This window comes from Mustela putorius, unplaced genomic scaffold (assembly GCF_011764305.1).
Source record: "Mustela putorius furo isolate JIRA1106 unplaced genomic scaffold, ASM1176430v1.1 tig00000577_pilon_pilon_pilon, whole genome shotgun sequence".
NCBI lineage: Eukaryota > Metazoa > Chordata > Mammalia > Carnivora > Mustelidae > Mustela > Mustela putorius.
This window is the reverse complement of record NW_025421421.1, coordinates 4,231,613-4,248,627: the sequence shown is the minus strand read 5'-3', so window position 1 is coordinate 4,248,627 and position 17,015 is coordinate 4,231,613. Positions and strand designations below refer to the sequence as shown.

Genomic DNA, 17,015 nt, shown 5'->3' with positions numbered 1-17,015 from the left:
GGTGTATGGAGAACTCTTAAAATGAAATTTATCTGAAAAGAAAAACCTGCATAAAGTCCTTGTATGCCATGATAATGCTTGAAAATGACACATGGTGAAGAACAATGGAGATAAAAGACAGTTTCTCCTCTGTAATCACTACATAGAAGGGAAAGGAAAGGAGAAGAGAGGGACCATGTGAGAGATCTGTGTTAGGAATCTGGAGGTAAAACACGAGATGGTAAATCTATAATTATCAGCAGCAGTTTTGAGAATACTAAGGATAGTGTGTGTGGCCTATAATTATTTAGAACAATTTACCTCTGTATTTCGGTTCAGACGTATGTAAGCCTGGTTTCCAAAACAGGCAGATCTTCAGCCAGTGGTTCTGAAAAAATACACTAAATATCAAGGGCTTGGAACTTAGGAGTTTGGATTTTAAATAAATATCCAGATGATTATAATATGCAATGAAGTTTTTAAATAACTTGCCTAAGCTGCCTAAAAATGTCCCAGGGTGCTTATGACCAAGTTTGACTCCAGATTGTAAACATCTACAATCCAGAACTTTTTAAATTCGGCTTTTTCAAATTTGCTTTTTATTCTAAGATTTATACCACTTGTATCTGGAACCATGTGAAAGAGAAATAATGATTGAGGAAAAGCAGGGTGGTACTGTGTTTTAAATTATTGTGTATCCTCAGTTATGGCCAATTTTATTATTCTATGTCTTTTATTTCTTTTCATGGACACTCAGGACTGAAAAGTACAATGAAGGGGCTCTTGGGTGACTCAGTTGGTTAAGCGTCTGCCTTTAGCTCAGGTCATGATCCCAGGGTCCTGGGATCCAGCCCTGAGTTGAGACCCTCAGTGGGCTCTGCACTCAGCAGGAGTGTGCTTAAGAATTCTTTCTCTCCCTCTGTCTCCCTCTGCCTCTCCCCCTGCTTCTGTGATTTCTCTCTCTCTCTCTCAAATAAATAAATGAAATCTTTTAAAAAAAATTTAAAAATGCAATAAAAATAATCTATTCATTTCTCAAGGAAAAAGAATCATGCATATGTACAATTAATTTACTGTAAGTGTGGTCATCACACATTATTTATAAAGTTAAAAACTCGTAACCTAAGTGTTGTGCTATGGAAGAATAGTTAAATACACAAAGGCACGGAGATGGGCTAATAGCCAATTTAAGCCATGTTTTAAAATGACACTTATGACATGAAAAATGCTCACAATACATTTATAAGCTGAAAAAAAAAAAAAACCAAAACAGAAATTGACAGCCTAAAGTTATCTCTCATGTCTTAGCGCAGGCAGAGATGGGATGGTCTTTTGTGGAGCTTAATCAGACACGCAGTTATCCCCCAAATAGAAGCAACGTATACCTACTTTTCTGGTTTTTAAGCAAGTTGAAATGAGAATGCCAGCCGTCTGCCCCTGTGTCACCAAACATCTGATTCTGACTCTTGTAAAGGAGAGAGCTGAGAGAAATGACATGAACTGTAAAAAGTATTTGAATATATATATTTTTTAAACAGAATGTTTTATTTACTTTAAGTCAGCTGGGGATAATTACCTGTATTTATATGTTAAGACATTTCACCTCATTGAAAAACAAAAAGATAAAATGTTATATTAGAGATCCTTGACTTTCATGTGTTTGCTGCTCTGGGTTGAGAACATGTTCAGCTCTTCCCTGCAAGATGTGTTTCAGTATTACAACTCATCAACAAAAGGTGTATGGCCCAGATTTCCACTTGCCGCCATTGACTTCCGGCCAGAAACAAACTTCTTTGCAGCGTTTACAACATCGGCGTCAGCTACGGAGTCTATCTGCTGAAGGACTGTGGCTGGCGGTGTGTATGATCCCGCACCCAGTGCCTGGGACCCGACTTCATCCAGGAACCCCTCAGAAGCCTCCACTGACATTAGGTAGCCAGCTTTCAGTTTGTTCTTGGCAGCTTGGACGTCTGCATTGGAAAGGTTTCCTTGAGCAATCGTTTTTACTTGGCTATAGGCAGCCTTGATAACATCTCCAGCTGCGGCAGCCTGCGAGACCGTGTAAATCCCAGAGTCCAGAATCCGAGTAACTGGCGTTAAAAGCGGAAACATCAAATGGCTGGTGAACTCCCTTGGCAACAGCCTGGTACAGAGAGCTGGTGGGATTGCTGCCCCTCTTGACATGTGGTCCAGCACCAAGAACATACTGGAGAACACTAAATGCATTTGCTTCCGCACTTCCTGTGGCAGCACTTTCAGCTACAAGAGCAGCATGAACAAGACTGTCTCCATTCTGCTCTCGGATTTCACCTCCACGGTACTTGGCCTTCGCACCAGGTAAACCAAGCCCACCCCTCATGTTGAGAAACTGTTCTGCAACTTGCTTTAGAACAGGGTGACTCACACCAAGTCCAACCAAAGCCATTCTCGCACTTGTGAAATGGTTCTAAACAAAGTAATGCAACTCATCTGGTGTCACTTTTCCAATCCTATAATCAGGACAATGAAGGGAATTGGCCGAGGCATTTTGGTAAGCTGCAGCATGCAGATTTTCAAGGACATGAGCCTGTGGATTCTGAAAAGCTACAGCTTTGTCAATTCTTAGCTGAGACTGAAGAGCAGCCACTTCCCAACGACGAAATTCTGGGATGTGGTGACATTGAGCAGGAACTCCATTAGAACATCAACATGGTCCCGCAGGCATTCCACAGTGTAGGCCATGCTTTCCCTGGTTGAAGTCACACTTAATTTACCACCAACTGCTTCGATTCCACGGGTTATCTTGAAAGATGAAGCTCCTTTAGTAGTCAAACTGGATGCAAGACGAAGCAGATGAGAGGTTCCTAAGTTGTTGGAGTCCTCATGTCTGCTGCCGGCTTTAATGAATAAACCGATTCTTGATGCAGGAGCATAGTTTTCCAGAGAAGCAATCACTAGGCCATTTGGTAATTTGGTAAACTCAAGGTCCTGAGGCTGTGAAGGCACTCCTGCAGGGGCGGCTGTGGCTTTTACTTTGGGAGCAACTTTCAGGGAGTAAAACCTCGAGAGAGACCCGGCTCTGTTTAGCAGCTTCATGGCTCCAGCTCGCTCTAATCCACGGTCACGGCCGGCTGGAAGGAAAGCAAGATGGTGGCAGACCAACTATTTGAATATTATGCAGACAGTTCTCTCCATTGGATAGTCTATATGCTCTTATCAGTTAAAGTTCGATCCACCATAAGGATATGGATATATAATTGGACTATATTTTGCTTTTAATGTTTTTCTTTGATGATATGTTCTTGGTTTTTAATTGATACAACTGTAAGAAATGTTAATGAATTTATTTTGAATTTTATTTAAAAATCCTCTTGATAATAAGCCTCCCCAGATATTCTGTATTATACTTCTGTTCCTGTACATTTCTTCAGTGTGTTTTCTTATCCTTTGAGACCTAACTCAGATACCTTCTTTGTTAAGAAAGTCCCTATTTTGGGACATCTAGGTGGCTCAGTCATTAAGTATCTGCCTTTGGCTCAGGTCATGATCCAGGGTCCTGGGATAGAGCCCCACCTCGGGCTCCCTGCTCAGCCGGAAGCCTGCTTCTCCCTCTCCCTCTGCTGCCCCCCTGCTTGTGTTCCCTCTCTTGCTGTGTCTCTCTCTGTCAAATAAATAAATAAAATCTTTTAAAAAAGAAAAAAGTCCCTATTTCCCACAGTCACAGTCTTTCCTTCTTTTGTGCATTTTGATTATTTTTTTGTTATAACAATTATCATATATTGTTTTGGTTGCCCACAGTTTCACAAATTTCACCCCAAAAGCTAGTGTCTTAAAATAATAATTTGTTAACATTTTTCATGTTTCTATAGATTGACTGGAATCAGTTGGACAGTTCTTGCTTGCTTAGAGTCATGTGGTCGCAGGCAGATGGCAGCTGGGGCTGAGTCAGCTGGGGGCTTGACTAAATTCCACAGATCACACATGTCTGATACCCAGGTGGAGATGACAGGAACAGATGAGGGTGGCTGGGCACTTCTGAGTCTCCTTGTATTTGTTCCATGGGGTTTGTGTGGGTTTCCACACAGCACGACATCTCAGGATAACTGCATTCCTTATACAGGGATTCGCTTCCTCCAGAGCCAAAGCTGCCGGGTTTCTTATGACTTATCCTTGGGAGTCCTAGAACCCACTTCTGCCATATTCTGTAGGCCAGGGAAGTCACTGAGGCCAGCCCAGATTCAAAGAGAAGGGAATCGGGTCTATCCTCCATCTCCGTGTGAGGAGCAGTATGCACGTACAGGAGGGCAGGCATTGACAGTGGTCATCTTTGGAAATGACCTATCCTGTGTAGAACAGAACAGAATTTCAGTGCTGAAAAGTATTTGAAAGCGCATCTGATTCAACTTTCTCATTTTGCTGAAGACAAAAAAAAAAAAAAATCTAGAAAGATGAAATTACTTGCCCCAAATTAAACATTTCATACATATGTGTGTGTGTGTTTGTTTGTTTGTTTATTTATATTTGCCTCTCCTCCCTTCATGAACTCAACCCCCAAACTGTTTGTTTGTTTGTTCACAGCCTAGCAAAGGACCATGCATAAATTACATGTACAAGCGTTTTCCAAAGGCATGGTATGCTGTAGAACCCATGTTTAGCCGCCCTGTTTATTACTTTGAGGAGCAAAGGAAAAGAAGTCCAAACTTCTGGTTTGGGTGCATTTTGCCCTGGACTGTGTGCATTTTGACCTGAGTTAGCTGTTGTTCTCTGTTGTGAAATCAACCCAGATAGGGTTTTTTAAAAAATAGTTCTCGTAGCTTCACTCCTCAGAATATACCTTGTTGTGTAGATTCAACTCTGGAACCATGAAAATGACCTACAGACAAAAACCAAAATTAAATCATACTGAAAATGAAAAGCATCCTAAGAATGGAAAGCAAAACAAAATAAATAAACTTCATTCTCAGGTATATATTAAGAACAAAATAACTTCAAAGCCAAACAAAAAAATGTAAAACTGTTTTCAGTAATTATATCATTGATAATAGTTTTGTATTATTATCCTAATACTGGTTTGCATGTGTAATGGGATAAAACTACAATTACGTTAATATCATTAGGAATCAAGATTTTTATAATAAAAGTTTTGAGATTAACAAAAATTCTGTATTAATAAATTTAAACATGGGATCGCTAGTATAAACTCAAGATATATACTCTTATAAATGTGTATTTCTTAGCTCTGTCCAGTAAAATGAGAAACAATAACTAATAATTCTTCAATGGCAGTAAGCACCATTAATGCACAGATTCTGATCTCTAAAAGCCATTTCCTCCTAAATCAAGTTGAGGGTCCTTAGAAAAATGATTGATTTCAGGACTGGGACACATAACGTACAAGGTAAGTCTGGAATATTTTGTAATGACAGAAAACAAGTAAAGCTATCAAAGAGTACTGAGGAGGTCATGGTCATGTTAGAAGGAATCAGGAGCCAGCAAGAAGTGTATCCAAATAGCAAAAGTTAGGGGTGCCTGGGTGGCTCAGTCAGTTGGGCGGCTGCCTTCGGCTGGGTCGTGGTCTCCAGGTCCTGGGATCACCCTGCATCAAGTTCCCAGCTAGGCAGGAAGTTAGCTTCTCCCTCTCCTTCTCCCTCTGCTTCTCCCACTGCTTGTGCTCTCTCTCAAATGAAGAAATAAAATCTTAAAAAACAAAATAGCAAACGTAGGGACATTGAGAATCAGTAAGAATAACGACTGAATGATCAACAATAGTAAGATTTGGTGAATTAAAACCAAATATTATTTTTAAAATCACAAGGAATCCACAATTGTACTATAAAAAAGCCTCTTGGACACCTTTGCTACCTGAGTGGGAAATGATTTAACATTCTGAAAACTAAACTTAAATTTTCTGCATTAATCATATCAAATGCCATAAAATAGTAGATGAGAAAAATCTGTTTTGTTTTTTTTTAATGATCTCTGTTATTAAAAGAAGGGATGTTAAAGTTAGCATATCATTTTGGAAACTGCAAAATAAATTATTTGGCAAAAGCAACAATGATCAGTGGCTGATAGTGACATCAAAAGTGTTGAAGTCAGACATTGTGCTCCATCTGGTAAAAGTACACAGAACATGGAGGAAGTAATTCTGCCAAGAAATGAACCTCCTCTCAGGTCAGCTCTGCAGACTTAGCAACAGTTGACAAGAAATGCAGGAGACAGGAGCATGATAAATGGCAACGTGAAGAAACAATCTACAAAATCCAGACTATAAGAAAACTCGACTATAAGAAACTCGACAGGAGTGCTCAAACTTGAACAAGCATATAGATTGCCCAAAGATCTTGCTAAAATGCAAATTCTGACAGAACTGTGGTGTGGGATCCAGATTCTTTATTTATAATAAACTCTCAAGAGTTGTCAGTGCTCCTGGTCTATGGACTGTACTTTGAGTAGCAAGGTTCAAGGTAAACTTAATTTCTTAAGGGAGGCAAGAAGGAAAAAGAGAAATGACCTGTAAGTTAAAAGTGATTCCAGAGCTATAATAACCAAATGCTGTGTCTACACTTCTGTCTAGGACCATTGAATCAATCAATGTGAAAAATTATGAGAAAATGGCAAGCAGATATTTGATAATTATATTAAGGAATTATTGCTCATTTCTTAAGGTGTGATAACAGTACTCTTTGGTTACGGTTTTTTAATAAAAATTCTTGGAGTGCCTGAGTGGCTCAGTCACTGGGTGTCTGCTTTAGACTCAGGTCATGATCCAGAGTCCTGGGATCAAGCCCTGCATCCCATTTCCTGCTTGGCAGGAGGCCTGCTTCTCCCTCTCCCTCTGCTGCTCCCCTTGCTTGTGTTCCCTCTCTCACTTTGTCTCTCTCTGTTAAATAAATAAAATCTTAAAAAAAAAAAAAGAGTTCTTATCCTTCTGAGATACACACATCATTTATAGCAGGATTGATGTGATAATCAGAACTGTGTTGAAAATCAATCTGTATATTATTCTGGGGGGAAATAGTGGAGAGGGGCTGGGAATCATGAGTTCATCATTTTATTTTCTCTACTTTGTTATGTTTGAGTATTTCCATTAGAAGAAAAATTTTTAAATGGCTCTGAAAAATTATTACACATATTTTGGAAATATTCCAATTTTTTTAAGTGTTCCCCTAAATTCTTCATTTTTTTTTTTTTTTTTTTACATACATGTGAGTGGATCACTTTTCTTGGCAAGTCTGTAGCTTTCATTATCTTTTCAAGGATGATTGAATGAACAGGAATATTACTAATAGTATGTAAATTAAAGACACGATCTCCTTTGAAAACTAACAGATTGAAGAAAGCCATTAAGATAATCATTGTACTAAAATACATTTCTTGCTCTTCAGTGAACATTTTTAAACATTTCCTGGTGGATAATGGTGTATTTTAATAGAAGATCACCCTCTGCTGTCCTGACAAGAAATAGCACCACATCGAAGAACATTGTGTCCTTAATTTTTCCAGTTACCAGTTATGGCAATTCCAACATAAGAGTAGTGATAATTATAGCAACAACACTAATTATATAGATCAAGGTAACAATTGAAAAACACAAATTAGCAATCAGGAATAAAAAGGGGCTGTTACTATTGATCCTAATAGATAATCAAGAGCATAAGGGATGACTATAGAAAACTTTAAGTCGATAAGTTTGCCAAGTTAAATTCCTTGAAAAATAAAAGTTAACAAAATGATACAAAATCAAATAGAAAATTCTGAATAGCCTTTAATTCACTTTAAGAAAGTGAATTTCTTATTAAAACTTGCCACAAAGACAACTCCAGTTTCAGTTGGTTTCACTCATGAATTCTGTTAAACGTGAAGGAAGAAATAAAATGAATCTTACACAGACTCTTCCAGAAAAGAAGAAAAAGTAATACTTCCCAACTTATTGATAAATCCAGGATAACCCTAAGGTCAAAATCTGAAAATTTTATAAGAAAATACTGCCCATAAATATGTTTGTTAAAATTCTTAACAAAAAATACCATTTCCAACAACCTGTGACATATCATGAACAAGTCATGCTTATCCCAGAAATAAAGAATGACAAAAATAATAAATAATCCACTGTATTAACAAACGGACTCTTAAAAATCAACCACTGAAATTCACTATTTTAACAACACAGAGAAGAAAATCGATATACTCATCTTAATAGATTTTTTAAATAATTTAAAAATTCATTAATTTTTAATGGTAAAAACTCTAGTAAACTTAGAATAAAGAGAGCCATCCTGCATGGAAATCAGTAAAAATCCTATAGCGAACATTAGTATGAATGGTGAAGCATGGGCAGTTTAACTACTCACATTGAGAAAATCAAGGATAACCCTTGTTATTACTTTCTTGAAACATTTTTCTAGTCATTGTAATATATCAAGGGAAAGAAAAAAAAAATCAAGAATCTTGGAAAGAAGTAAACCTTTCCCCTGTATCAGAGAAGACATTTTTTTTTACATAAAAAAATACATATTTAGGGTATAAATGCTAAAGGAAATAAGTCAGTCAGAGAAAGACAAATACCATAAGATCTCAGTTATATGTAGAATTTAAGAAACAACACAAATGAACAGAGGGAAAAATAAGAGAGAGAGGCAAACCAAGAAACAGATTCTTAATGCCAAAGAACACACTGATGGTCACCAGAGGGGAGGTGGGTGGGGGATGGGGGAAATGGGTGATGGGGATGAAGGAGTGCACCTGTGATGAGCACGGGGTGATGTATGGAAGTGCTGAATCACTATGTTGTATACCTGACACTAATATTACACTGTATGTTAACTAATGAATTTAAATAAAAACTTTAAAAAATACTGACATTGTTAAAAAAGTCATAGAAGTAAATAGGATGAATCTTAAATCACTTACCTTAATGTGAACTAAGAGTTAATTCATGTAGTGTTTCCCTGTAGTGGGCCCTGTTCTAATTGTTTTATATGTCTTCATCCCAGCGAATCTACGAAGTAGACACTAATCTTTCCTGTGTTATAGATGAAGAAACAGAGGCAGAGCAGCAGGCCTTCCCCTTTCCTTCCCTGGGGGGGCCAGTGGCTGGTCCAGCAGAAGGATAGGTAGGAGGGTTGGTTCCCCCTGCAGTGTGGAGGGAACAGGTGGCTGGCACCAGCTTCCCCTAGACTGCAAGCCAATTCTTTTAGATCAAATGCTCTTCTCCCTGGAGGAGGATCCCAAACCGTCCTCTGGATGCAGCCTCCCAGGGTGTAACTGCTGAGGGTTCTAGGTCATGTCCTGCTGTGGTTCGGCCCCCAGTTTGCTAACCCTTTATGTTCCTGGTCAGCAGCATCCTAACTTAGTGGCCAGCACTGTCCTTGCACCCTATTTCTGACAAGAGGAGGAGGAGGGGACATGGATGTTGCTTCTTGACCAGTTGCTTCTTGGCAAGGAGGGCCCTCAGCGCTGTCCTTGGGGACCAGATGGGGTTTTACAAGCCTGAGCCTCATAATTCATGAATTGTTCTCATTTTTATTTTTTAAGATAGATTTATTTATTTATTTATTTTAAAGACAGCATTAATGCACACACACAAGTGTATGCGAGTTGGGAGAGGGACTGAGGCAGAGAATCTCAAGCAGATACCCCATTGAGCATGGACCTTGCGTGGGTTCCTCACAACTGTGAGATCATTACCAGAGCAGAAACCAAGAGTTGGCCACTCAACCGACGAGCCACCCAGGTGACCTGGATTGTCCTTATCTACAGTCACCCATATCCAGATGCTCCTCCAGACCATCGTGTGTATACATACACCTTCCTCCCAGCACTTGGACCTCACACACACACCTACACACACACACACACACCTGGACTCACACAGTCAGGAGCACATAGTCACAGAGGGATGCTATGGCAGAAGCACCCTGTCCACTTTCTCTCTGCCTCGCAAAAATGAGTCACACAGACATAAACATACTCATGATGCATAAATGGGCACAATCACAGACTCTCCATGACGTGCAGTAGGAGCAGGCCACATCTATATTTTCACTACTCTCCTTTGAATCCATTTACACTGACTTGGAGCTGAGTGGAGATCAGTTCCACCAATTTGTGCGATTTTTTATATGTAATTGGTGTCCGGAAATCTACTCACTCCCATTGACTCTAGTTCCTTCCATTAGCCCTTAATAGCTGGGCACAACCTTCCTCAGGTTTCAGAATGTGCATGTGACTTCTCACCAGCTGTGGTGCTGTGAAGTTCAATCTCCATCAATCCTCTGATGCCCCTGCATCAGGTAGGGCTCCACAGGGAAATAGAACAGTTGGCGATATGTTAAGAAATTGGCTCATGAAAGAGTGAGACTGGCCAATCAATAGTCTGTAGGGCAGGCAGTAGGCCAGAAACTGGGGCAGGAGTTTACACAGCAGTGCTGAGGTAGAATTTCTTCTCTAGAAAACCTCAGTCACTCCTCTGAAGGTTTTCAACTGATTAGATGAGGCCCACCCACAGCATTGAATGTAATCAGTAACCTGCTTAAAGTCAACTAACAGTTGTTAACCACACCTACAAAGTACCTTCATAGCAACATTAGATCAGTGTTTGATGAAATAACTGGGTACCATCTTGTGGCCAAGTTGACACATAAAACTAGGCCTCACACTCCCTGACTCCAGGATAGACAAAGAGATGTGCTACCCAAATAGAAAGCCACGAGCCACAGGTGCCTACCGAACCCTTGGAAATTCTTAGTCCAAACTGAGATGTGCAGTGCCTATAAATGCACACCCGACTGGAAGATGTTATAAGAAAATAATAACCGAGGAATATCAGTAATGTGTTTATATGATTATGTGTTGAAATGATAATAATTTGAATACTTTGGGTTAAGTTTGATTAAAGATGATTTCAAATGTTTCTCCTTATTGTTTTAATGTGGATTCTAGAATGTTTTAAATCGCACATGTTTCTAACAGTGTGTTGGACAGTGATATACACCTCACCATATATATACACATATAGACAAATTGTATGTACACATACCTCCTATATATGTTTACCTCATCATATATGTTACCACTATATACATAGAATGCCATTATAAGTGCACGTTATAGTGGCATGTAAGTGCCACTATATATATAACGATTGTTGGAATTTCTACATACACATAAATGGCCTTTAATAGGAAATGAAAAAACTTTTTTTTTTTAAGATTTTATTTATTTATTTGACAGACAGAGATCACAAGTAGGCAGAGAGGCAGGCAGAGAGAGAGAGAGAGAGAGAGAGAGAGAGGGAAGCAGGCTTCCTGCGGAGCAGAAAGCCCGATGTGGGGCTCGATCCCAGGACCCTGAGATCATGACCCGAGCCGAAGGCAGCAGCCCAAACCACTGAGCCACCCAGGTGCCCCTGAAAAAACTTTTCAACAAGTATTGCTGAAACTGCTGGGTATCTATGAAGAGAGAGACTCCATATTGAACTCTGTCACATACTCTCAACAAAAATTAGTTTGAGATTGATATAAGGCCCGAAATGTTAAAGCTAAGTCAATAAAGTTTTACAGGAAAACAAGAGAATACCTTCATAAAATTGGAGGAGGCAGAAATGTCCCAGGTAGGATAATAAATCCCATAAGAAAAAAAAGAAAAGAAATGGATAGACTCTTCATCACAAGTGGAAGCTCCGCTCACCAAAAGGCACCAGTAAATGAGGAGACAGGCCACAAATTGTTAGGAAAGATTCGTAAACTTCATATGAGAAAAGACTTGTCCCTAGGATATCTAAAAATTCTTACAACTCTCCAATAAAAATGCAGAGAAATTTTTTAAAAATGGGCCAAAGTCTTGAAATGAAAATGCACTGAGGAAGGAACACAAATGTAGATAAACACAAGACAACGTGGTCAGCCTCTTGATTCCTCAGGATCACGCTAATGAAAACCACAGCGAGATCCTATGCATACCTCCAGGGAAAAGGCTACAATTCACACAGCTGAAAAACAACCTGAGTCTGCACAAACACCAGGAAACCAAACCTGCCATACTCCGCTGGGGAGAAAGCACATAGGTGCCATGACTTTGGAAAGTGGGGAGATGACCCTAACATCTTCTTTGACATCTGTTTTGGGCAACGGGTGGAGGTGGCAGAGAAGGAGTGCTTGCCTCCCAGCCTGCGGGAGGGATGGTGCTCAGCCCGTCCTGATGTGTCCTGAAGGTCTCAGTGGTTTAGGGAGCAGTGCCACTCCGCACTCTGAGCCTCAGCTCCCGCATCTGTGCATCTCTGCTCTCATGAACAAAGCATGTGAGGTTACCTCACATGGCCCCTGAAAATCTCCAGAAAGATATGGTTTATCCACTATGGTTTGACGCTTTGCTTATGGGACTGACTTGCAGAGTTCGCAGAGTTCACTGCGCGTCACTACAGGTTGGCCAATAATGGCCTCATACCTGGGTCGCTTGTTCTCCCATTCATTTGTTCATTCACTCACTCATTCATTCATTCATCCCACAAACAGGAGCACCCCTAAAGAAAGGTGTGTACTTGCATCTTTCCTGATAACAATTTTGCTTAGAGGCCTTGAAATCCAGAAGCTGTCATTCCACCCTTTTACCATTACCTTTGTCAAGTTATTTTTTCATACCAAGTCCTACAAGTGAGGCTGAAGGTACCACATCTGAAACCTTGCTAAGAATATCCATCCCGGTGCTGCCCCAGTCTGGCTACCTGACCCGGCACAACCTCTGGGGGCTCCCCAGTGGCAATGTTTGATTTCCTTTTCTGAGAAAGGCCACATGTGTGGCCCAGCCCCAGGTGATTTCGTGTTTGGCAGGGGTGAGGGGGCTGGCAGTGAGGGTGAGAAACTGGAGTATGCAGTAGGCAGCCTCCACGTCCTCTTGTGCTCACCCCTGCGCCAAGTTCTGGGAGAAGACCGAAGACTTGCTTTCTCTGTCTTTGGGTTTTGAGCCCTTCTTAGTTTTCAGTTCATTGTTTAAAACTATGCTGAGGAAAAGAAAAATAACCTCCCTGTAATAAGCTCTTGGAGTTCTGTATCAGTCTGCGATTTTTAGAGCTCTGAGATAAATATTCAGTACCCGCCTTCCCTATGGAAACCCGTCTTTCTGCTTCATTTGCATTTCCTTGTCAATTCTATTTTGGAAACATTTCAATTATTAGATTCATTTTCACATTCTCTTCTTTTGTTTGGGTTCTTCAGCGTTAAATGATGTGGATTGTCCTTGTTGAATAACATTGGCTCTATCCTACAGATTGCTATGGTTAGTGTTTTCATTGTTTGTGCTTCCCACAGTTTGTGCAGAAGTTTATTTGGTGCCTTATTGTATCTAAAAATTATTTAAATCTTGGAATTTTCCAGGGCAGTTGCTGGTTTTGCTGAAAATGACCCCTATTGTAATTGAATCTTTTGGTGAAGTTTGAGGATCTCTTTGTGATTCAAAATGGTGAATTCTGAGGAAAATGCCTTGGTTGTCTGATGTTAAAAATTTGTTCAACCTTTTCAGTTGCAACTCTCTGCTAGTCTACATCCACGAAAGTTAAAACACTGGAATGGATTGTGTGCTGGTCAGAAGAGCATTACATATGACTTGACTCAGGATGGCTTTGTCCTTCCTTCACTCGAATGCCCACCCATTGATTGCTTCTACAAACATGCACAGAGCATGGAGGACCACGGCCAGGCCCTGTCTCATGCACTAGGGCCATTTGAGTGAGAGAAAAGAGTGGGTACAAGGTGGGGGTGTGCCACACATGTGGGCAGTGGAAAGAGGGGCTTCCTGGACAGAGAGAATGATGTGCAAAATGGATTCAGTAGACCTTTGGGGGCCACAGAAGGACAAGGTTAAGTAAGGAAATAAAGAACCAAAGGCAGCATCGAGTTCTTCATTGCTGTGGGTCTACCTGCCCGATCCTCAGCAGGCATGGCCTACCCTGGTTGCCTGGTATAGTTTTGGTTCTGGGTAGAACCCAGAGAAGACCTCTCTCTGCGGTGGTGTGGTCCAGCTGGCCTTGATGGCCCTAGGCCCCTCTGTGTCAGACTGGGCCACTGTGGAGGAGCTTATACAAGTTATCGCATTATATGATACTCTCCAGGAAATATAAGTAATATTTCTTATTTGATCAATCAGCCTACTATTCTTTAAACAACACAATATTATCTATGAGCAGTTTAGCCCACAAAAACATTTGAAATAGAAAGACACTTTCTCTGTTAATGTTTCAGCAGCATTGTAAAAGAAAGGTATAAATGCCTTTGTGATCTCAATAAACATGCTTAAATGAAAGACAGGCTGACATGAGGATTGAGTGGAGACAGAAGCCTATGAAGTGGGGAGTATATCTGACTGGACCCACTCTTGTCTGTTGCCCTTTGGCTGTGTGAGCCTCTGGCAGAAGCCAGGTTAATGTAGACACTTAGTGAAGATGTGGGCCAGTCATTCTGTAACTCCTCACCTTTGCCCCCTGATCTAAGAGCCTGAGCTACTGTGACTCAAAATAGTCATCTAGATGATGGGTTTATCCCTTTGTCACTCTTCACAATGCCATCATTAGGTTTACAGGTTGTGTCCCTGGTGGCATCTTGTGTCAGTGCTGGAGTGTCTGGGAGTATGGCATGTGGAATAGATCTGACCAGCAACTGGTCTGATACGAAATCTGGCATGTCCCCAGGTTTGGCAAATGGAGATGTCATGAAGGACACAAGGGTGAAGCGTTGGGTAATTAAGCAAAGACTCTGGTCTGAGAAAAAACAAGTCCCACCATACAGAACAATAGGTTAGTCTTTGCTCACATGGATCATGGTCCAGAGACAGAACCATTCTGACCAAAGCATCTTTGATCTTCAAGGGAGTCATGCATCAGATCCCTGGTGTGTAATGGGGATCTAGAACCTGTCATCTGACTGCCCCTGAGTCTCAGGTTCTCCATCTTTACCTGGATCCAACATTTAGAACAACCTACCAGCAGTCCTGAGAAGATTCCCCAACAGGACTCAAGGGTCTCCCTGGTACATGGAAGCCAGTACATATTCAGAAATGGACAGTAGCCTCTCCTAAGACTTCCCCAAGGAGGCACACCTCTGAGCCAGGCATTGTGTAGAAAGGAATGGGCAAGCACCATAATATTGCCAGAAAGCAGAAGCACCATGAGGGTTAATCACGGCACCTGTCACACTGTGAACTGAGGGAAACAGAAGATTTGGAGAGGCAGGGATTGTGGGGCACCCAGATTTGGAGACTCGGCATGAAACGGATCCTGTGCCAGTCCACTCCAGAGACTGTCTCTTCATGACAGGCCACGATTAGAGTGTTTCCCTTTAGCACAGATCCTTAGGAAAAGCATCTACTGGATGCAGATTGTTCTGGTTCCTTCCTAACCCCATGCCTGAGATAGTCATACTTTGTTCTGGTTCCTATTCTGGTTTGGTTGTTTCTGCCTTGAAGGCAGAGAGGCCCATCTCTGGGCAGGGCACAGGTCTTCTGTGTCTACCTTCTTATATAAGTGACTAGTGAGAGGTAGGTAAAGGCTTAGCTGGTGATCCTAAGGCCTGGGGTGTGGTTGCAAGAGTTGTGAGGATTATTACAAAGTCATGCTGTGCTCTGTGCCCTGTGGACATGTAGGGTCTGGCACTGGGATGATGAACATCCGTATGTCCTGTAGAGAAAAATTTCTATCTCATTATACTTCAGCTTCGAGGTGGGGCCAGGAGAAGGTAATGGGTCAGCATCACTTCTGGGGAAATCACTGTGTGGGGAAGGACATGAGCCAGGACTTCATCTCATCATCCCTGTCTGCACTGTCCAGGTGTGACTTGCTTCTCTGACAATTCCCTCACTTTGTAAAGTGGAAATTCTGTTGTTGGAAATCAATGAATGTTTTCTTTACAAATGACCAGCAGAGGGCAGCATACACCAGGTGCCCTAAAGAGTCCTGTCCTCCAGGTCCCTTCTGTGGAATTGTCCTCTGCTTTGCAAGGATAATTAGAACACCCAACAGTTCACTATCCCTGGCTTGCTCTCCTTCCTTGTATTTAGGCTACTTTCCCCTGTTTTCCTTAACAGGTGTTTCTCAGGTTTTTTCTTTTCATTTTTATATTTGTAAGATTTCATTTATTTATTTGAGAGGAAGATAGAGTATGAGCAGGGGAAAGGGCAAAGGGAGGGGAAGAGAGACAAGAAGGCTACCCCCGAGCAGGGAGCCTGATGTGGGCCTCAATCCCAGGACCCTGAGATCATGACCTGAGACAAAGGGAGACTTAACTGACTGAACCACCCACATGCCCTTCTTTTCACATGTATTTTAGTATATTCAACAAATGTAGGCTCTTGGTCCTGTGTGCACAGGTCATGCACATGACAATGAGGGTCACAGTGAGCCAGGCTCCCCTGTCCTCTCTCATGGTCGACTTTTTCTTTTCTTTACTTTTTTTTTTTTTTAAAGATTTTATTTATTTTGACAGACAGAAATCACAGATAGGCAGAGAGGCAGAGAGAGAGGAAAGGAAGCAGTCTCCCTGCTGAGCAGAGAGCCCGATGCGGTGCTCGATCCCCGGACCCCGGGATCATGACCTGAGCTGAAGGCAGAGGCTTTAACCCACTGAGCCACCCAGGTGCTCCTCTCATGGCCGACTTTTTCAACCTCAGCCTCCTTGTCTGTATATCTGTCTGTCTGTGGACTGATCCTAGAAATCCAAGAAGGGGAGGGCCTTTTTTTCTCCTAGAACTATAGCCCCAATTTCCTACAGAACAAATGTGAGAACTTCCTTGGTTACCAATGGCAGGAACTGAGACTCTGTGTGAGACATTTTCTTGTGTGGTCTCATAGGGCCTCCATCTGCAAGGTTTGCCAGCCAAGGCCAGGGGCTAAGTGTGGAACTGAAATCCTGATGGAGGGGCAGTTAAACCCTGCCCCTCTTAAAGGGCATGAGAGTGGTCCTGGAGAGGAGAGGTTCTTTTCTTGCTGTTCCATGATGCTCTGGAGAGTTACACCTGCTGGCCATGATGAGGAGCTTGATCAATCTAACCTTCCCACAGATAACAACGAT

At 41.4% G+C, this 17,015-nt stretch overlaps 1 protein-coding gene across 1 annotated transcript; it reads right to left on the bottom strand.

The window, feature by feature from the left end:
- Window positions 1–1,505: 1,505 nt before the first annotated feature.
- Window positions 1,506–3,111, bottom strand: LOC101685926 (cytochrome b-c1 complex subunit 2, mitochondrial-like). Its single transcript, XM_013062253.1, is given in 3 exon segments — window positions 1,506–2,050; window positions 2,052–2,628; window positions 2,631–3,111. Coding segments are annotated over 3 exon segments (1,356 nt in total). The 5' UTR covers window positions 3,055–3,111; the 3' UTR covers window positions 1,506–1,695.
- Between the last annotated feature and the right edge of the window lie 13,904 nt (window positions 3,112–17,015).